Below are 19,504 nucleotides of genomic sequence, written 5' to 3' on the forward strand. Positions count from 1 at the left end.
CAGCCCATCATGTACAATAATTTGCAGAAATTAGCCTAGAAGACAGTGTCGGACCTTGCGCGGGACTAATGAACGTGATGCATTCAGTAAGACATCCGCAGCGGGACAGACGGTCAATGTCGGGCGCGGCGGCAATGGCTTCTGGCGCTGAGCTCCGCAGAGAACGGTAGTCCTTCACGTCATTCCCCGCAATCACCGTGGCCAAGTCTCAAGGCAACTGGCTATAATGCATGTTTGAGACAGAAAAAGGGAAGGCTGAAACGCGCTGAGGTGTTGTAAATTCTTCACTCGCGCGAGCCGCCACACTGGAACCCCGACGGTGACTTCAATCTCACATGACATACAGATATAAGTCGCTGAGAAAGTATCACAGGTCATAAGTTCTCCCGCCTCCTTCGCACGCTGTGGAAGATATTCCATACCACCATGTACACCACCGCCTCCCTCATCTTCAAGACCTTGGCCGATGCCGGGATCACACATGCCTTCGTGAACTGGGGAAACGACCACCCAGCCTTTCTAGAAGAGCTCGAGCGGGAGCGAGTCGAGAGCGGCAAGACCGTTGTCGAGATCGTCACTTGTCCGCACGAGATGGTAGCCTTGAGCGCAGCTCAGGGGTATGCTCAAGTCACCGGGAGGCTGGCGGCCGTCATCGTGCATGTCGACGTTGGTACACAGGTGAGATTCAATTTGATCGGTTGGTCCTCGGAGTCTGACCGCATATCACTCACATCGGCTATTTGATATTTCCCATGAAGGGTTTGGCCGGCGCAGTACACAACGTCGACCGGGGACACACGCCCGTACTCATCTACGCCGGTGCAGCACCCCAGTCCGCCGACAAGAGGATCAAGGGCACGAAGAATGAATGGCCCATGTGGCTGCAAGGTAGTTCCTCTAGTTACTGCGCCCACGATTTGGCTTCACAATCTACCGCAGATGTCCCGGACCAACCAGCTATTGTCCGCCAATACATGAGATACACTGCGCAAATCCAGAGCGGCCTGAATGCAGGTCGTATGGTCATGCGGGCGTTGCAGATGTTCGTGCGATATCAATTATTGCTGCGGGTTCGGCTAACGACCGTGTCTAGTGCAACAAGCGAGCCTAAAGGCCCCGTATACCTCTGGGCTCGCCGCGAGACCTCGGAGGAAGAGATTGATCCGTCGATCATGAAGGAGACTCTCAGCATTGAGAGGTGGCCGGCAGTCGACGGATCAGCTCTGGCCGCCCCCGGTAGGTGTTCCACCCTCATTGACTCACAGTCTATTGACTTCACCGTCGGGCGAGGCAGCTCTGAAGGAGATCGTCGATGCGCTCCTCGTGTCCCAATTTCCGCTTATTATCACCGCCCATTCCGGACGGAACCCGAAGACGGTGCCTCTCCTGGCGGAGCTTTCGAATCTCCTCGCCATTGGCGTGTTTACCTCGTGTCCCTCGGCTGTCTGTATTCCATGGACGCATCCGCACTACATCGGCACATCGTTCGGCGGGAAGAACGATCTCCTCGACCATGCAGACCTCCTCATCCTCCTCGACGTCGACATCCCATGGGTCGATAGCAAGGGGAACAAGCCCCGAGACGATGCGCGAGTCTTTGTGATCGACTCCGACCCACTCAAGACAACCTTCGGATGGTCGCACGTGGATGCCGACTTGTTGTGCAAGGCCGACGCCGAGGTCGCCCTATCCCAACTCATAGCCGCCGTCGACGGGCCCGAGCTGAAGGGTCTCGCGGCATCGAAACTCCCGACCCGTAGGGCGCGTCTTCAGCAAATCCGCTCCGACTGGGTCAATTCCCAGGAGTCCGCTGAACAAGTCAAGACGTTGACTGCCGACGGGACTACTCCAACGGTTCCCTTCCTCATCAGCTCCCTGCGCAATGTCGTTGCCGCGCAGACCCCAAGCCACGGCGAGAATGTACTGTGGGTCAATGAGGCGATTAGCAACTATCCCCTAACGTGGGCGTACCTCCGTCCCGAGCAGCCCGGGTGCGTACTGCAGTCTGGCGGGTCGAGCTTGGGGTACTGTCTTGGTGCGAGCGTCGGCGCGTACCTGGGAGGCATTGTTGCGGACAAGAAGTACGACCTCATCACATCTGTCGTCGGAGACGGGACGTTCCTCTTCGGGATCCCTGCTAGCGCGTACTGGTTGGCTAATAGGTACAACACGGTGAGTATCCTGTTTTGCACGGTTAGCGAAAGACTCACTGATCGGTTACATGTCCAGCCATTCCTAACGGTGGTCTTGAACAATGGAGGTTGGGCTGTAAGTGGTCTGCGATGAATAAGCGATAAGTCCTCATACATTTCTCCAGTCTCCGAGGTACTCCATGCTCGGGGTATACCCCGACGGCGTTGGTAGCACCGCGTCTGGGCAACAGCTCAGTGTCGGTTTCGGGCCCGAGGCACCCGACTACTCCCAGGTTGCCGTCGCTGCTGGAGGCGCATGGGGCAAGCGTGTCGAGAAGGCGGAAGAGTTGCAATCGGTCCTGCAGGAGGCGGTCCGGGTCGTGCTGGAAGAGAAACGGTGTGCGGTTGTGGACTGCATTATCGAGTCCATATAATGTGATGTGCGGGACGGATGGTATGTAAAGTACTAGGACACAGCGTGATTGGGGAATGCTCCAAGGAAGGAAGGGAATGTTGGCGATATCAATGTAGCTGTAAGCATAGCAAGGAGACTCTGAATGAATCGAAGGATACAGTAATGGTGCTGCTAAAGATACACTGCGATTAGGAAGAGGAATTAATGAAAGTAAGAGGACTGCAAGATTCATCTCGTGACGTGTTTCTGGAACAGTGTTATTCACTTTGCAAGTTTGGACGCAAACAGGAATAGACTCACCTCAAAGGCTCAGATCTCCCGCCAGAGGTTTTCCGTAACAGCATCCTCATCATATACAGCCAGACCGCCCACAACCTTCACCAGATACCTCTCAAAGTCGTACACAAACACGACCGTGGTGATGGAGGGACAGTACAACCTCAGCTCGCACGTCAACGCACGCAGGGCAGCGGCATGAGTTGGAGGCGGATCCCAGTCGGACACATCGACCTCGACACAGCGGAGCTGCGGCATGCGCATGAGGAACGCATAGAACTCTAAACGCTAGCAACATGGTTAGATTGCGATTTGTGAACCGACACAAGACAGCCTGACCTACCTTGCGACCGTCAACAGGGAAGACGAGCGTGCCAAGGTACCTAAGATCCCCGCAGAAGAACGCATCGGCCGTGAGCGAGGACAGCAGCTCGAGTGAGAAGTCGGCGGTGTACGACGAGTCGGCGATGTCCAACGCACGGAGCCGCTTCTTGGACCTCCTGAGCGCGCCGACGATCGCGCGGAGCTCAACACATTTCTCTTCATGCTTGCTGTGCGTGAAACACGTCTTGACTCGCGCGATGGGTCGTTCTGGAACCAGCGCGACTGCGGCTTCGGAGAAGGTGCATTCTAGTATGGAGAGCTTGGGTAAAAACGCCGAGGTCAAGATGCTACTCGCAGAGATGGGAAGATCGAGCACCATGGCGTCGGCATGTGTTCCCGCTTCGGCTTCTGGCTCACGGAAGTCGGCGAGGTAGAGATCCCCCAGGCGGGATTGAGTAGAGAGGAAGGCCGCGAGGTGCCGGTCCCATGTGAAGTCGCAGTGAAACGTCCGTAGTTGAAACGAACATCCGTCGAGCACCCACGCTTTGTCGGTCTCGCCTCCGCCGCTGAAGTACAGGTTGAGGAAACGGAGCCTCGTCGTGCGCCGGAGAGCGTCACGGAGGAGTACCCAGTAGTCGTCGGAGGGCTCGAACTCCTCCGCTTCCGAGTCGCTACCTTCCTCCTGTCCGTGAACGGATAGCGCAACAACAAGCATTGCAACCCGAGGAGTGCTTGCGAGCACACGGCAAACGGCGACAGTGTTCTCGTACCCTTGGAGATGCAGTGTGTTGTAGAGCGCTTTCTCCGCGGGTATCTGGAACTGTTTGGAGACTGTGCAGAGCGCGACCAGGGTCGGCCGTGAGTCGGCCACATAGTTGACAATCAGGCTGCATGCGTCGGGGGGAAATGCCATTGACCCAGAGGCGAGACCTTGACTTCTGTCAGTCTGCATCGTTAGGTACAACGTAAGACAAGACGTACCTCAGGATCTTGCAGCCCTGCAAGACCGCGATAGGATGGCTGAAAGGGAGCAGGGATACTCTGATATCGTTGGTCAGCACGCAGATATCGGCCGATGACTCGACAGCTTACCTCGGGATTCTCTGATGCGATGATAGATTTGTTGCAACTGGATCGTCAAGAAATCGTGAACGTAAGGGATCTGCCTGAGGTCAGTATGCGCGACGGTGATGGTCGGGATGGAACTCACCGTGGAGGTGTCAAATTCGCGCAGCCGTGAAGCATGCAAGGGGTGTGCCAGGAAGTCCGTCCCGCTCCGCAGGGCACGTTCGAGATGTAGCTAGTCGATAAACTACAGCGCGGATGCGGCACCGAGGGGTTGAGCTCATCGGGCTGCGTAGATCGCCGGGTAGAGGTCACAATGAAGTCATACCTTGTATCAACTGCACGTTCACTGGCCCACCATTCGGAATATCCGACGGAGGAACGAGGGGCGACGGCTCCGCGTCTGAGCGGGGCTATGGGGAGTTGTGCCAAGGAATCCGGAAGCTGTGGCCAGAGCGGACGCGCTCTTTATTCATTCTGCAAGGTCGCGTCCGGCCTATCAGATTCGAGGGGAAGCAATTCGGACATCATGCTGGAGGAACACCGGCAGGGTCTTTACATCACCATCATTGTCAGCTTCGTACAGTGCGAACTTACCACAGAGGACGTGCGCCTGCCCTGTCCGACTAAACACTGCGTTCCCTTCGCCGTCGGCGGAGCGTAAGATCTATCTGCGCTCGGACCTTTTAGTCTATTTCGGGGGAAGGGGTATGCACCATGTGAACCTCGTGGCTCTCGCGTGCGTTCGGACTGCTCGGTCCTCCCGGTTAGCACGGTGACACAATGGGTGTGCAAGGAGACGTACCTGGTACCTGTATGCCTATTCACCAATGCTCGCAGTTGATTTTGTTGCTAGGAGGGCATCCGGATTGACCGAAGAGGTGATGGAAAGTGCCGGGGTCCACTGACGACAGCGCCCAGACTCCAAGGTTGTCTTCTCCAGTGATCTCGAAGCGAGACAGTTCACCAATACTAGGTGCCCCTTCTCACCTCGCATCTGCTGAGCGACGGCCGCCAGCCAAAGGCATGAGAAAACACTTGCGCCACTCTCCCATACGTGCCGACGGTACCACAAGCGATTCTCCGAGAGACGCTGCGATATGAAAGTTTCTCCGGGCGTTGATCTAGCTGGCGACATGTCGAGATATTCGGCACCGAAGCGTGAAAGCAGTGAAAGTAAGGACAGCAAATCACCCTTGTGAAGCAGGACGCTGTGGCGTTCACAAGTTCCCAGTTGGAATACATGAGAACGAATATGTGAATTGGCCAATTACGGGATTCCACTCACGCACAATTGCTGAGCGCCAAGGGCCTCGTGAATTGTTCTCGATCGCAACTGGAAACGGTATACGGTGTCCACCATACCTGTCATGCCTTGTCGCTGCGTGGCAGGTTGTCGCCGTCGGCTACGACTAGACCCCCAAGCGGTCGAGAAGATATGGAACCTCCTTCCCAGTATGCCCTTCGGAACAGGTTTCCGACTCTCATGCAGAGCAGAACTCGTGTCCTCGGGACGGGGCCAGAGAATGTGGGGAATCATGTTGCAGAAGACCGGGTAGTCGAGCTACCGTAGCAGTGGTTAGCTCAATCTCGTTCGAGCATAGGGCGCCGCAGAAGCCAAAGCAAAGAGCACGTGGAGCTGCGTACCTCAAACCTTCCCATAATCCTGCGAGCGTCCATCCGATTAGGAGGTTTGCATGCAAGTTACCCCGCATCGACGACAGATCTGCGTCAAGCCCGAAGTACCTCGGCCTCCTTCTCGTGGAAGAAGTCTCCAACGATGTTACTGCAAGCAGCGAAGATCTGAGAGGTTGACAGAGCAACCAATTGACTCCAAATAGCCCCCACGGCAGCAAAGCCAAGGTTTGTCTTACTGCTCAGGGTTCAGCTGCTGCAACTTTAACCCTGTCGCCATCGCTCTATTAGCCGACCCCACGAGCTACAGTTTGGTCATAACAGCGTACCTCGCTTCAAGCCCCGCATTGCGCGAAGGCGGACGTCATTATCGACCCTTGAGAACCGCGCAGTTTAGTCCTACGAAAGCCTGGGTTAGCGGCTCCTACCGGCCGCCGCTGTAGAAGGAGTTCGTCGAGGCTCATGGGTTGTGGATCGATGACTCACGCTTTTTCTCCGCAGTGAGTGCAAAGTCTATAACCTTCGCTACGGTACAGCACGCACGTCACATGTGCGAAGAAGGGAGCTTAGCGGAGATCCGCCGGCTCCCGACGTGAGGACGTTGGGGTATCGAGCATCCCAAGAAGAGTTACAAAGACAGCTTCCGGCGCTGATACGAATTTGTCAGAAAACGAATGGCGTAGTATGGGGATGAGAGCACCGTACCCAAGCCCCTGTTGACGTTGATTGTCGACTCTGAATCGTGCGTAGCTTGAAGCTACGTGTTGGCAAGATTTTGCAGCGCTAAGCATACTACTCCAATTTGATGTGGAAGCTACTGTGAGCGTGCTAGCGAGACCGTCTCAGACGCAAAGACGAGCAGGAAATTGGAAGAAACCCTAAGTGAAGAATTGAAGTCGAAGTCAAAGCCGTACCTACCCGGTACCCGGGCGCTTGGCGTCGCCGGAGTTTGCCGTACTTGCCACCACCCGTTCGACAGTCTGCCACGTCGCAAGTTTGTTTGAAACCACGGAGATCACACCTGTTCGGTATGTTCATTTCGTTGTATGGGTCTCGGTTTATAACTGCGAACCGCTTCACTTGCTTTTACAGATGACCCTCCGAGTCAGTCGAAATTACTGACAGCTCGCCAGGGTTGCCCGCTAGACGCGAAACCGATCGCCCGTGTATTCTTTTGGCACCAGCGAGTCCCGTCGTCTACAGTAGGATATTGCAAAAGTCTGCCATGAATATCGCAGATCCCGCGCGCCATTTTTACAACCGTCTTCCATCGAATGACGACGGCCTATCCTCAGCCCGCACTCTGCACGATAGTAGGGCAATGGTATACCCAACCCTCTACTCTGATGAGTACGTTCTGAGGACCGCGCTTACTACACACATATTGAATTTCGAGATAACCAAGCCATCACATGAGGCAGCCACATATGACTAACTTCGAAGCTCACCATAATGCCCAGCCTGACCGTGACACGTGTTGGGCCGTCAGGTTACAAACAACGGAAGTCTACGGGGATGAGCAGGGCAGGTCAGTGGGGACCGTGAGAGGCCGCCACAATCCCACACGCCTCAAATAGACAGCGATTCCATCTCCAATCCACTTGTCAGTTCACCCCGATGTCGCAAGCTTCCCAAAGAGTTTGGTTCAGTGAGTACTACCGATCGCAGCATGCCTCCGATACATAGCTTACATCACGATCATAGTAACCGGGACATCGACCGGCTTCGGCCGAGACCTCGCTGAATACCTCCTCGATAAGGGCGAAATCGTCATTGCCACCGCCCGGAGACCCCCGCTGCTTGATGATCTTGTAGCCAAACATCCGAAGGATCGCCTCCTTCCTCTCAGTCTCGATGTCACGCAGCCGCAGCAGGTCGTCGATGCATTCGCTCAGGCCAAGGTGGTCTTCGGCCGCATCGACGTCGTTGTGAACAATGCGGGGCTCACGAACCTCGGAGAGCTCGAAAGCATCACTGAGGAGAAAGCCAAGATCATCATCGACACGAACTTCTGGGGCGCAACATGGGTTACTCGCGAGGCTATCAAGTTCTTCCGCGAGTCGAACCCGCCCGGTGCCGGAGGCCGACTGCTCCAAGTCGGTTCGATCGCGGGGCTGGTAGGGCTCCCGGGACGTTCTTTCTATTGCGCTTCGAAGCACGGTGAGCTGAATCCCGTTTGATCGCCATTTCTCTCAGCTGATGTCGTTGGTTTGTAGCCTTAGAGGGATTGACAGCGGCGGTTGCTGCGGAGATCGACCCCGCATGGAACATCAAGGTCAGTCTCTATGTCCCCGACCGGAAGACATGTACTGATTATAATCAGCTCACGGTCATCGAGCCTGGATGGTTCAAGACGGAAATCACGTCCAAGACCACGCTCAGCGACCCTCACCCGGCTTACAGTGACCCAAACCTCCCCTTCACGCGCATCCGCAATGCATGGGGTACGACTATCTCCCGCGGCGACTCCAAGAAGGTTGTACAGGTGTTCGAGAAGGTCGCGTCGCTCCCGGACCCTCCGCTGCACTTTGTCGTTGGACTAGATGCTGTAGAGCTAGCGAAGAAGAAGCTTGCAGAGCTCCAAGCAAGCCTTGACCTGTATGAGTCTTGGTCCGAGGGACTAGATAGGGAGTAGTCTCTGCGCGACAGAGGAGCAATGAAATGACTTTCCCTGAGGGCGATCGATACCGACAGTGGACGCCGCCGAAGGTGAGTGCCGAGTCCAGCCGGGTGCGAATGTGGAGAAAGAAGACGAGAGCCATGCAGGCAGGCGTTTACCAGTGGTCATCAGGTACATGCGTCCGCTCCCGTTCTGCGCTTTCGATGAGAACGTGCTGAGCCTATTTCGCGGCGTTCCCAGGTACTATCATAGCAGACGTCTATATCAATCGACGTTCTCCATGAACCTCTCACAGATGATAACTAATCTCCGTACTCACGAAGTGCCAGCGGTTAGCAAAGCCCGTCGTCTCTAGTCAGTATGGCATCCACTTCCAGAGTCTGGTTCAGTGAGTAGCGCTATTCTCGATCACGCTCGTGTACTGACTGCATACGCGCAGTTACTGGGGCGTCATCCGGTCTCGGACGGGATCTGACAGAAACTATTCTACAGAAGGGCGAAACCGTCGTGGCAACCGCTCGTCGACTCTCTCTCCTGAACGACCTCGTCACGCAATATTCCTCCGAAAGACTCCTCGTTATCGGCCTGGACGTCACACAGCAGCAACAAGTTGTCGATGCGTTCTCACAAGCCAAGGCAAGATTCGGACGCATCGATGTCGTCGTGAACAATGCCGGCACGACTAACCTGGGTGAGCTGGAGAGTGTCGCGGACGGGCAGGCCAAGATCATCATGGATACGAACTTCTGGGGGGCGATATATGTCACTCGGGAGACTATCAGGTTCTTCCGAGAGGAAAATCCAGCCGGCGCTGGTGGGCTGTTGCTGCAGATCTCGTCGATAGCGGGGCTCGTGGGAACCCCGGGCCGTGCGTTCTATACGGCATCCAAGCATGGCGAGTGTCTTGTTGCTCTGTTTATGAACATCTGTGCTGATCACCTCGTACAGCACTCAATGGCCTGACAGAGTGCGTTGCGGCCGAGATCGACCCTGCGTGGAACATTAAGGTGCGTCTTTATGCCGGGTCTTTTGCTGAAAACGGAAAATGGAATGCTCGATTCCGCTTGCCTAGATAACCCTCATCGAACCCGGCTCTTTCAATACCGAACTCATCAGCAAGACCACCTTCAGCGACCCGCATCCCGCTTACAGCAACCCCAATCTGCCCTTTACGCGCCTTCGCGAGTCGTGGGCCACACGGGTGGGCCGTGGTGACTCCAGAAAAGCGGCAGAAGTATTCTATAAGCTCGCCGGCCTCCCTGATCCACCTCTACACTTCGTCGTCGGCGGTGATGCGATCCAGATGGCGAGGGACAAGCTTGCGGAGTTGCAGGCCAGTGTGGACATGTACGAGTCTTGGTCGGCGGGCTTGGATAGGGATATGTAAGGCCGAGACACAAGCCGAAGGTGCGTTGGTCAGCTCTACATGCACCACGATCCCACCTTCGTTGATGCCTCACCTCTTTTGCTCCTTTTCAGTTGCTCTTCAGTCGAGTATACGTCATCATACCGCGATATGTCCAGCGTTCCTCTCATCGCTTATTGGAGCTCGCCCAGCGCTCGACAAGTGAATATTTGGCAGGCTAAGCTACATATCGCTACGGTACACTGAATGGGTATGGTGGATTTGATGATGTTCTATCGAACGCTCGCTGCCGCGTGAGGTAGATACCGGTGAGTGTGGGTTCCTCTCGGACCGAGCGCTCTTCCATGGCAGCCACATATAACCCGCGTCACGGAGTTCCTCCGTATTCCACAACCCGTTTTCAGCCTGCGCACCAAGTGAACAGCAACATGATCCCCAGAGTCTGGCTCAGTGAGTGCCCCGGGTTCGTCGTGGTCGTACATCATATGTGCTGACAATCTGTTCCCAGTCACTGGCGCATCTACTGGGCTGGGTCGGGCTCTCACCGAGTTGATCCTCGAGAAAGACGAGGTCGCGATTGCCACCGTGCGCAGCCCTCCTGTGTTGGACGATCTCGTTCAAAAATACCCGTCAACTCGTCTGCTCGTTCTCCAACTGGACGTCAATAAAGAGGAGCAAATCATCGACGCGTTTTCTCGCGCGAAGGCCGCATTCGGACGTGTTGACATCGTCGTGAACAACGCAGGCATGGGCGAGATCGGGGAGGTCGAGACCACCGACGAGGGGAAGGGCAGAGCTCTTCTGGAGACAAACTTCTGGGGAGCGTTGCACGTCACGAAAGAGGCCATTAGGTTCTTCCGGGACGAGAACCCTGTCGGTGCTGGCGGTCGGCTCTTGCAGATGTCGTCGTATCTCGGCGTCGTTGGGCTACCTGGAACCGGATTTTACGCTGCAGCGAAGTTCGGTAAGTCCTCAGTCTTACTTTCAGATTATCCACCTCTGACGGCGCGAGATAGCTCTTGAGGGGATGACGGAGACCCTCGCTGCTGAGATAGACCCGAAATGGAACATCAAGGTTTGTGCGCCGCACTGTAACGATGGCTCGCGGCTCATCTATGATCAAACTCCCGCCACTTTCGCAGGTCACGTCTCTGGTACCTGGCTGGATCAGGAGCGCCATGGCTCCTAGGCTGACATGGCCTCCCGAGCACCCCGCATACGCCGCCAACCCAAGTCTTCCGACCACTGCACTGCGCAACGGGAGTCTAGATGATGTCGTCACATGGAAAGACACGAGGCGGTCTGCTGAGGTTTTCTACAAGGCAGCATCTCTCTCGGACCCTCCGCTGCACCTGCTTGTTGGAAAGGACGCCATCGAGGCGACGAGGAGGAAGATCGCGAGCCTTGCGGAAGAGGTGGATAAGTACGAAGTATGGTCGGAAGGCTTGGAGGAGTGAACGTGCCAGCGCCAGGAATCAGGATACTCTGTATTCCGCCTCGAGACGCTCGCCAGACTACTAGACGCTACGTTTTGGAAATGGTGGACCATGACATTTCCCGTTCCCAGGAGGATCCCTGTTATCGATGCGTCCCAAGAACTCTCACCAGTGTTCTACCCCCAGAGCTTGAGCTTATCCGATCCCAGCCTAGGCAGAATATCACTACCGTGAGTCCTTGGCCCTTGGGAACCGCGCAGGTAGGTTGCTCGTGACAAAGCCGGTGCAGCATACCGCACATATATATATGGGCTCGAGACACAGTTAATCGCGGTACACCCGCCCAAGAACAATGGCAGAGAACAGCACTACTAGTAGCTCCGGGCCAAGGGTCTGGTTAAGTGAGTGAATCCATCTTATGATCACGCCGTACTACTGAACTCGTGCCGCGACGTTAGTCACCGGTACTTCCACTGGGATCGGCCGCGCTCTTGTCCAGCTGGCCCTTGAGAAGGGTGAGATAGTCCTCGCGACAGCGCGTTCCCCTGCCCCTCTCGAAGACCTCACTGAGAAATACTCATCGACACGACTCCTCGTTCTCCCACTGGACATCACGCAGCCCGATCAAGTCCGCGCCGTCTTCTCTCGGGGTATGGAGGCCTTTGGACGTATCGATGTGGTCGTGAACAACGCGGGGTGCACTGCTCTTGGTGAGGTCGAGCTGATGGACGAGGCACGCGGCAGGGATGTCCTAGAGACGAACTTCTGGGGAACGCTACGCGTCACTAGGGAGGCAGTCCGGTTCTTCCGCGAGGAGAACCCGCCTGGTCTGGGCGGAAGGTTGTTGCAGATGTCGTCGTTCCTGGGTCTGACGGGGTCGAGTGGGAGCGGCGCTGGATTCTATGTCGCATCCAAGTTCGGTGAGTGTTCGCGTTTATGTGGGCGTATCTTCAGGCTCTGAATGCATGAAATAGCCCTGGAAGGAATCACAGAGACACTTGCTTCGGAGCTGGATCCCAAGTGGAATATCAAAGCATGGGTGTTTCCTGCTTCATGTCCTACAGTGTACTCACCAAGCGCGATTTGTAGATCACCCTCCTGGAGCCAGGCTGGATTCGGAGCGCAGCGGCTTCGAAGACTGTATGGTCTCCAGAAGAGCCGCACCCTGCCTACGCGGCCAACCCAGCCCTGCCCACTACTGCATTTCGTAGCCTAGACCTGGATACTTCGAACCTCATCCCATGGAAGGACACGAGGAGATCCGTCGAGGAGCTGTACAAGGTTGCTTCACTGCCGGATCCCCCGCTGCACTTTCTACTGGGCAAGGACGCTATTGTGGCAACCAGGGCGAAGATCGCGGATCTATCGGGGTCAATAGACAAGTACGAGACATGGTCGGAAGGATTAGAGGAATGAACGACACGCGTAGTGTCATCCTTATGTATTAACAGATGTCCGTCTGCAGCTTGAATTCATATGACATTTTTGTACGACTTGAAAGGGGTACCCGACTCGATTGTCGCTCGGACGATCGTGCACAAGGTCGAAGCGCAATGATCTATCACGAGAACGAGACGATACGAACATGACAAATTGGTACGTCCTACCGGACCTCCAAGTCAGCGCAGTAGATGGGCTTGCCATCTACGTTCACACCCCGTTGAAGATCAACAATCCAGACCTCTCCATCGATCTTGTCGCACTGCACAATATGTAAGGTGTCAGGAACGCCCAGCGCTAGCGATTTATTAGATAGAAATACCTTGTCATATCCGTCGTGTATCAGCTTTTCAAAAACTGCCACGACGACGTCGCCAACCTTCGCACCCTCAAGGTCCAGTTGAGTAACAATCTCGGGCTTCTTCCACTATTATCTCGTTAGACTAGGGGCGAGGAAGGCAAAAGCATTGGGACTCGCCTTCTTCCAACAAATCGCGACAACGAGCCTCTGTGCCCGGCTCGTTTCATCCTCCTGGGGGAGGAGGTCCTCGAACTGATCCAGGCAGACAGAGAGCCCCTTCTTGATGTCCTGGAAATCGACTATGTCACCGAGACATATGCCCCGCGTGGCATTGTCTCCCCCATAGCTGAGATTGACCGTACCAGTGTGTTTCCACACAGATCCTAGCAATGTGTGCACCCACACGTTGTCCTCGACGGACGTGCCAGTCGACGTTCTACTTTCATCCGTTACTGACGCCTGCTCGTCTGATGTGTAGACCTTAGTAGTCAGCGTTTGTTCCCGGAAAGGAGATGTCAGACGCCGTTCTTACCTTGGTTTACAAGCTCCTGAACACCATGCACGTTTTCTAAACGTGCTAGGTGCGCCGACAAGGTGGTCACTGAATGCTTGTACATGTCTGGCGTTGGTCGTGTCGGTTGGAGGGCTCAGAAGAAGGGTGAGTGTGTGGTATGTTGTGTTGCGGCTCTTCGAGCAGTCCGCTCGATTTTATACCTCATCCTGGAGAGCAGCTTTGGTCCGCGAGAAGCAATTGAGACGCAGGCAATGCCAAAGCGAGAGCTGCAGCATGGGCCTCAAGGGCCACTGCGGGAAGCAGAAACGGAAGGAGGGCGACGGCGGGAGAGCATGATGCGTATGGCAGACGGCTCACAATTGGGGGACTCGCAGCGCAGCCACAAAGCGAATCGAAGCCAGGTCTATGCGGGGCCAAAGCTTCGACAAAGAGATTGATGCTGAGTCGGGGCGAGTCGGGGCTCCGAGTGCCTGCCGGGTGCCGGGATGATGGTGAGCCACCCGAGAATGACGACCAAGGCATGCGCGGAGTGCGGAGAATATATTCGCGGACATATATCCCTAATGGTCGTTGTCAGTGAGTGTGTGGGACAAAGGAGGACAATGAAGGGAGGAGGACAAGGCACACCATATTCGGTAAGTAGCGGGAGTGGGGGATCCTCCGGATAGCGAGCTACCGCAGCTCCGCTGGTCGTCTCAACGCTTGAACCTCTTGACATGAGTCTTCTCTCTGCCTGACTGCATCTCCTATCGACCCTAGGGGGTGTCTTGCTCTCAGTCTGATCTCGCACCTACAGGAATACCACCGGTATCCGTCCTGAGCCTTCCTTCGGCCAATCCACCATACACTTGGGCCCGAAATTGATCGGTCCCGGCGCCGGCAACATCGTCACAGGAATTTAGCCAGAGGGATCCGGGAGAGGGAGAGGGGAACGTGGCCGCAACGTTACTGCATGACTATCGCATCGGTGCGCTACTCGCAAGGACCACCAGCATACACCCCAGGTGAGTATAGCCCGTACCCTCAGCATTCCATTAAATCGCTGTGTCAGAATATAAGCACTCATGGCGAAGCCGATGACTGGAATGACCGGAACGGAAGCAACGACTCACGATGTACTTCGGGTAAGGCTCGATGATGCTGTCACCATTCACATGGGCATCGCCGTCGATCAGCCCATGATCCCTTCGAATACCTTCTGCCACCACAGTGTTTCTGACTTCACTAGCGGACAGACTCCCGTGCACCTGTGTTCTGAGGGTGATGGCAGTTGGATGGGATACGGCGGCCTAGGCGAAGGTGGGCACAACGGTGCAACAACTACTCAGGTAGCTCCCTTCGTTGAACACTGTGCGCGAGGAGTACGAAGAGACGGTGAAGACAGATTTCAACCATCCGAAGTTGCAGTTGTCCAATGTACTGTCACTCTAACCATGCTCAACGGCCATGCTTGCTCGTAAGCCCGGCGGGCATATATTTGTACATACCACTGACTTCCAAGGCCTCGTCGAAGAAGGCGTAGTGCACACACTAGTATTCACTCAAAGTCAGCAGCATGTCGTGTGATCGTAATGCACGAATCGTACTTCTGGCAGTTCCACGCTGAACGAGGCCCGGGGTCATCGTGCACGACAGTGACACAGAGAGGAGTTCCGGAAGCTTACTAGCCCAGAAACATTGCCCTATTAAAGTAGAGAGTTGTACTTGAAATCCGATATGGTGTAGTGGCTAACATTATCGCCTCTCACGCGATAGCCCGGGGTTCGATTCCCCGTGTCGGAATGTCTGAACCCAAGCCTTTTTCCAAAAGATATTCTTTCCACGGATATTGTAACTTTATCAAACCTGAACTTGCAGGCGTGACTAGCAGCCTTCGCAACGGTATCATGAACTCTCACTCCTGCAGATGCACAGGGAGGTGCTTATCAGTGCGAGTCAAGACAATACGGTGTATAATGTACTCCGAGTCGGGACAGTACAACAGAGCTAGTACTGGGCCCAGGATATATCCCGATCCTTATTCCCCTTCTAAATCAGGACTAAACACAACTTGTCCATGTGAATTCTCTCCTCGCACTAGCCCAAAGATCCACACGTCGCCCTGTAAAACAGAGAGCACCGTCCCGGTCAGTAACGCTCGCGCTAGCATGAAGTTAAGCTTGAAATGCACACGTACATCGCTCTCCCCAGATTCGAGAAGTCGCTCGACGATGACCGTCACAACATCGCCGATCGTAGTGCCCTCGTACTCGAGCTCGCTGATGAATTCGAAGGGGCCCTACGCAACCGGTCGTGGGTGAGCTAACCTAGCGGGCGAGGGAAAGGTACAATGGAAAACTCACCTCATCAGGCGAGATCCCGACAACAATCCTACCGACGTCATCCTCCCGGGGAAGTGCATTGTTGGCTTGGTCCACAAGCATGGTGATCGAAGTGCCGACGTCGTCCGCGTCGACATCCTCGAGGCAAAGGCCAGTGTCGCCGCCCACTGAGATCCGGAGAGTCTCTGTGTAGTCCCATACGGGACCTCTGGCGTCCTCACCATCGGCAGGCTGCACTGAGGGCTCAGCTGCGAGCTAACATCAATATTCGCCACCACTTCTGAAAGAAGAGTGCGGGCTCACCGACCACAACCCAATCCTCATTGCTGGTTGAACTGTGGTAAGACATCTTGAGAGTCGTTCGAAGTGATTAGAGGGAATGCGCAAGGGACGAATGGCTGTCTGGTGTGTTGAGATGCAGCTCCCCGAGCAGCTCGCAAGATTTATAGACCATCTCGAAGAGCTGCTTTGGCCGTATGACGAGTGTGCGCAGCGCAGGGGAGCCAAAGCGAGAGCTGCAGCATTGACGCAGGGGTCAATTGCGGGCGGCGGGATCTGGAGGAGGGAGGGTGTTGGCGGAGATGGCGCACATGACAGGCGGTCGACGATTGGATGAGTCGCAGCTCAGAAGACAGTGGGTCAAAGCGTAATCGGAGCACGACCAAAACAATGCGAGGGGGGACCCAAGCGGACGGTAAGGGCACTGGGGCCGCGGACTTCGAGATGGCAGCATGGTGCGCCACCTGGGCTCGACCGGTGGCAGGAACATACGCGGTGTGCAGAGAGCGTGATTGTCAACCTGTAAGCTTGGATTATGTCAGAGAATGTGTGGGAAGGAGGAGGACAATGGCGAGAGGGGGACAAGGCACACCAAATTCGGCAAGGAGCGGGGGCGGGGTCCTCCCGGGTACCGCAGCTCTTCTCTTCTCGCCTCCATGACTTCTCGATACTCTGTTAGCTTGCTCAATCTCAACGCTGTCTGCAATCGATGCTGTATGTGGTCTGTCAGCTTGGACGGTGATTGGAAGATAGCGACCGGGTACCGACCCGCGACTCGTCTGGCCTGCCACCCGCACTCGAGCCAGTGGCTCTTGGAGCCAGAGTACCGGAGAAAAGTATGAGTGAGTCCTACCGCACTCGTACTCTTCGAAGCAGTGCCTTCTGGGACCGCAACGAGGCCGTATCGCCGGTAACTGTACGCATCATGGGCCAGCTCGGTGCCGGGCGATTTGTCGATACTGTTAATAACGTGAGTTCTTCCTGTTCTGTCTTCTCCATAATTTGCAATGAGTGTCGATATGTGCCGGAGTGCTTGAGGGAGCCTTCCAGAGGACCGTTTGGTGGGGATCCTTAGTGCCTACGCGGCTTCCTCTCGGACTTTGAGGAGCTATCCGGTGTAGTATTGCTGGCATGTATCTTGGAGTTATGTGGTAACACTGTAATATCCTCGCCTTATCTGCTCCTCGCGTGAATCTCGCACGATAGCTGGGCAGAAATCCCAATAGCCTAAGCCAGCACAAACCCACGGCTCTTCGAACCTCACGGGCTCGGCAATCATCAGCGTCAGGGTGCCAGCCTCGCAAACATTCCAATCTCAGAGGCAATGAGTCTGTCAAGACGTAACGTGCCCTTGTCCTTAAAGATCTTCGGCAGCAAGGAGCCGTATTTCAGCCACGTAGCGCGCTGAGCAGCTTGTTAGATGACTGCATTCCAGAGTATAGATGCAGTCGTACCTTTTGGGCTTGTAGAGTTGACGCTGACTGGCAGTTGTCAAGGGAGATATTCGGCCCAGCACCATAGCATAAATGAGCAACTTAAGATTGATGTGAAGTGAGTATGAGTCACACACAGTACACGCAAAGCAGTCCAACTTGCGGCGACGTTTCGGGGTCAGTTCAAGGTTGAGATTTTTCTGTGGTTATATAACGGCACACATTTAAATTCTAATATCCGATATGGTGTAGTGGCTAACATTATCGCCTCTCACGCGATAGCCCGGGGTTCGATTCTCCGTGTCGGAACTCTGGACGGTGTGGACATCGCTTTTTGATGTCCCTAGTTTTCGTACACGGTTCTCCTCCTCCTCATTTACTGTACCTCAGGCCGGCGAAGGAAATGTGTCATTCTATGAATACAAGTGTACGCCTGAACGGACTAGGGATTCTTCTTCAAGCCCTCAGACCACGACTCATACTTGTTCGTGTCTGCAGCGAGGTCCGCCAACTTCTTCCGCGCATACATGATAGCATTCTCCCCAAGCAAGAAATGCAGAGGAGGCTCGGGCAGGGATGCGACCTTGTAGATGACCTCGACCGCCTTCCTCACGTCTCCGGGCGGGGAGTACGTGCCCCAGCCGTTCCGCATCCGCGAAGCTGGAAGCTCCGGGTTGCTGTACGCCGGATGGGCTGGGACCCAGGTTGTCTTCGCTTGACCTTCCGTGTGGAAGGAAGCCGGCTCGACAATTGTAATCTGTGCATCCTATGTAAGCTTTGTAGTGTTCGCGAGTAATACCAGGAGCCTAACCTTGATGTTCCACGCAGGATCGAGCTCAGCAGCGAGGCACTCGGATGCGCCCTCCAGCGCTACAAGCAGATGTAGTGTCAACCTCGATTTACCCAGTTATAGGGCACATGCCACGTACCGTGCTTCGATGCAGCATAGTAAGTCATACCGGCACCGCCGATGAGCCCAGTGATCGATGAGATCTGCAGCAGCCGGCCCCCGACGCCAGGCGCGTTCACCTCCCGGAAGAACTTGACCGCCTCGCGCGAGACGCACATCGCGCCCCAGAAGTTCGTGTCGAACAGCTTCCGGGCCTCCTCCTCGGACACGGCCTCGAGCTCGCCCATCACGGCGTACGCGGCGTTGTTCACAACGACGTCGATCCGGCCGAACTTGTCCTTTGTCGCGGCGAAGGCGTCGACGATGTCCTGCGAGACGTTGACGTCGACCTTGAGCACGAGCAGCTGGTCGGAGGGGTACTTGGAAACGAGGTCATCGAGAACGGACGGACGACGCGCGGTCGCGACGACTTTCTCGCCCTTCTGGAGGACGAGCTCCGCGAGGTGCCGTCCAAAGCCGGTCGATGTACCGGTTACTGTCGCGAGTTAAAGGATATCAGTGTCAAGTCCATCCTATCAAAAATGTTACACCTACTGAACCAAACTCTATCAGTAGACATCGTGCGTTGATCGAGTTTTCGAGTTCGGGGGATGCGTTCTGAAGAGTCGAGGATGAGGTACTGGTCGCTATATATACTGGCACGTCCTTGTCAGTCTCGACGGCCCGTTTTGACATTCAGCCTGACTGTCCGCGATATGGCGGTGTGCGAACGAGATCTTAAACACGTACATTGTGAGTCTGGGGGTGCTGTCGAAAGGAGCGCGGCCCCGCAGCCACCACAAACTCCGAGCAGCCCGGGCATTGCACGGCTTACAAAGCAAGACGTTTCCTATTTGGCTCGGATATTCGCATCAGGGCACTTGCGATGATGCATTGCCGAAATGTCGGATGGGCGAGTTCGAGCACCCGGCGTGCCAAGTTCGGTATTTTCGCCGCGACGAGCTGGAGACGACGAGGAACCTTGAATGTTGGACGGCGTACGTGAGAGCAACTGATCAAAGAGATTTGGATATTCGGAAGATACGTGGATACAGGGC

General features: G+C 55.4%; 10 protein-coding genes and 2 non-coding genes across 12 annotated transcripts; 7 read left to right on the plus strand and 5 right to left on the minus strand.

The window, feature by feature from the left end:
- The first annotated feature begins 168 nt into the window (after positions 1 to 168).
- On the plus strand, positions 169 to 2,718 carry L226DRAFT_554390 (thiamine diphosphate-binding protein). Its single transcript, XM_067682996.1, has 8 exons — positions 169 to 319; positions 374 to 678; positions 759 to 888; positions 940 to 1,042; positions 1,094 to 1,236; positions 1,295 to 2,172; positions 2,230 to 2,268; positions 2,318 to 2,718. The coding sequence occupies exons 2-8, from the start codon at positions 427 to 429 to the stop codon at positions 2,564 to 2,566; spliced, it is 1,794 nt and encodes a 597-aa protein (XP_067532185.1). The 5' UTR covers positions 169 to 319; positions 374 to 426; the 3' UTR covers positions 2,567 to 2,718.
- Positions 2,719 to 2,856: 138 nt separating this feature from the next.
- L226DRAFT_547277 (uncharacterized protein) lies at positions 2,857 to 4,099 on the minus strand (the record flags this gene model as incomplete). Its single annotated transcript, XM_067682486.1, has 2 exons — positions 2,857 to 3,111; positions 3,167 to 4,099. 2 exons carry the CDS (start codon positions 4,097 to 4,099, stop codon positions 2,857 to 2,859), a joined length of 1,188 nt encoding a protein of 395 aa, XP_067532186.1.
- A 3,365-nt stretch (positions 4,100 to 7,464) lies between these two features.
- Positions 7,465 to 8,482, plus strand: L226DRAFT_573809 (NAD-P-binding protein; the record flags this gene model as incomplete). The annotated part of the gene is made up of 4 exons (XM_067684923.1): positions 7,465 to 7,495; positions 7,552 to 8,007; positions 8,064 to 8,122; positions 8,171 to 8,482. 4 exons carry the CDS (start codon positions 7,465 to 7,467, stop codon positions 8,480 to 8,482), a joined length of 858 nt encoding a protein of 285 aa, XP_067532187.1.
- A 345-nt stretch (positions 8,483 to 8,827) lies between these two features.
- Positions 8,828 to 9,854, plus strand: L226DRAFT_573810 (NAD-P-binding protein; the record flags this gene model as incomplete). Its single annotated transcript, XM_067684924.1, has 4 exons — positions 8,828 to 8,855; positions 8,907 to 9,335; positions 9,416 to 9,474; positions 9,540 to 9,854. 4 exons carry the CDS (start codon positions 8,828 to 8,830, stop codon positions 9,852 to 9,854), a joined length of 831 nt encoding a protein of 276 aa, XP_067532188.1.
- Positions 9,855 to 10,261: 407 nt separating this feature from the next.
- Positions 10,262 to 11,290, plus strand: L226DRAFT_573811 (NAD-P-binding protein; the record flags this gene model as incomplete). The annotated part of the gene is made up of 4 exons (XM_067684925.1): positions 10,262 to 10,283; positions 10,342 to 10,797; positions 10,850 to 10,908; positions 10,976 to 11,290. 4 exons carry the CDS (start codon positions 10,262 to 10,264, stop codon positions 11,288 to 11,290), a joined length of 852 nt encoding a protein of 283 aa, XP_067532189.1.
- A 145-nt stretch (positions 11,291 to 11,435) lies between these two features.
- On the plus strand, positions 11,436 to 12,690 carry L226DRAFT_537885 (NAD-P-binding protein). The gene is made up of 4 exons (XM_067681394.1): positions 11,436 to 11,670; positions 11,728 to 12,189; positions 12,244 to 12,302; positions 12,359 to 12,690. The coding sequence occupies exons 1-4, from the start codon at positions 11,622 to 11,624 to the stop codon at positions 12,683 to 12,685; spliced, it is 897 nt and encodes a 298-aa protein (XP_067532190.1). The 5' UTR covers positions 11,436 to 11,621; the 3' UTR covers positions 12,686 to 12,690.
- On the minus strand, positions 12,679 to 13,752 carry L226DRAFT_171904 (uncharacterized protein). The gene is made up of 5 exons (XM_067672630.1): positions 13,543 to 13,752; positions 13,373 to 13,477; positions 13,188 to 13,309; positions 13,032 to 13,136; positions 12,679 to 12,971 (listed from the first exon to the last, which is right to left on the minus strand). The coding sequence occupies exons 1-5, from the start codon at positions 13,625 to 13,627 to the stop codon at positions 12,873 to 12,875; spliced, it is 516 nt and encodes a 171-aa protein (XP_067532191.1). The 5' UTR covers positions 13,628 to 13,752; the 3' UTR covers positions 12,679 to 12,872.
- Positions 13,406 to 14,359, minus strand: L226DRAFT_171944 (uncharacterized protein). Its single transcript, XM_067672631.1, has 3 exons — positions 14,152 to 14,359; positions 13,543 to 14,084; positions 13,406 to 13,477 (listed from the first exon to the last, which is right to left on the minus strand). Exons 1-2 carry the CDS (start codon positions 14,240 to 14,242, stop codon positions 13,726 to 13,728), a joined length of 450 nt encoding a protein of 149 aa, XP_067532192.1. The 5' UTR covers positions 14,243 to 14,359; the 3' UTR covers positions 13,406 to 13,477; positions 13,543 to 13,725.
- Positions 14,360 to 15,234: 875 nt separating this feature from the next.
- On the plus strand, positions 15,235 to 15,306 carry L226DRAFT_t208. The gene has a single exon. It is a non-coding gene; the product is annotated as a tRNA-Glu (tRNA).
- A 981-nt stretch (positions 15,307 to 16,287) lies between these two features.
- Positions 16,288 to 16,872, minus strand: L226DRAFT_172056 (uncharacterized protein). Its single transcript, XM_067672632.1, has 2 exons — positions 16,717 to 16,872; positions 16,288 to 16,644 (listed from the first exon to the last, which is right to left on the minus strand). Exons 1-2 carry the CDS (start codon positions 16,780 to 16,782, stop codon positions 16,381 to 16,383), a joined length of 330 nt encoding a protein of 109 aa, XP_067532193.1. The 5' UTR covers positions 16,783 to 16,872; the 3' UTR covers positions 16,288 to 16,380.
- A 922-nt stretch (positions 16,873 to 17,794) lies between these two features.
- On the plus strand, positions 17,795 to 17,866 carry L226DRAFT_t209. The gene has a single exon. It is a non-coding gene; the product is annotated as a tRNA-Glu (tRNA).
- L226DRAFT_554393 (NAD-P-binding protein) lies at positions 17,808 to 19,213 on the minus strand. The gene is made up of 5 exons (XM_067682997.1): positions 19,197 to 19,213; positions 19,002 to 19,102; positions 18,487 to 18,942; positions 18,369 to 18,427; positions 17,808 to 18,314 (listed from the first exon to the last, which is right to left on the minus strand). The coding sequence occupies exons 2-5, from the start codon at positions 19,024 to 19,026 to the stop codon at positions 18,000 to 18,002; spliced, it is 855 nt and encodes a 284-aa protein (XP_067532194.1). The 5' UTR covers positions 19,027 to 19,102; positions 19,197 to 19,213; the 3' UTR covers positions 17,808 to 17,999.
- Between the last annotated feature and the right edge of the window lie 291 nt (positions 19,214 to 19,504).

Source organism: Lentinus tigrinus, assembly GCF_003813185.1.
Source record: "Lentinus tigrinus ALCF2SS1-7 unplaced genomic scaffold L226scaffold_28, whole genome shotgun sequence".
NCBI lineage: Eukaryota > Fungi > Basidiomycota > Agaricomycetes > Polyporales > Polyporaceae > Lentinus > Lentinus tigrinus.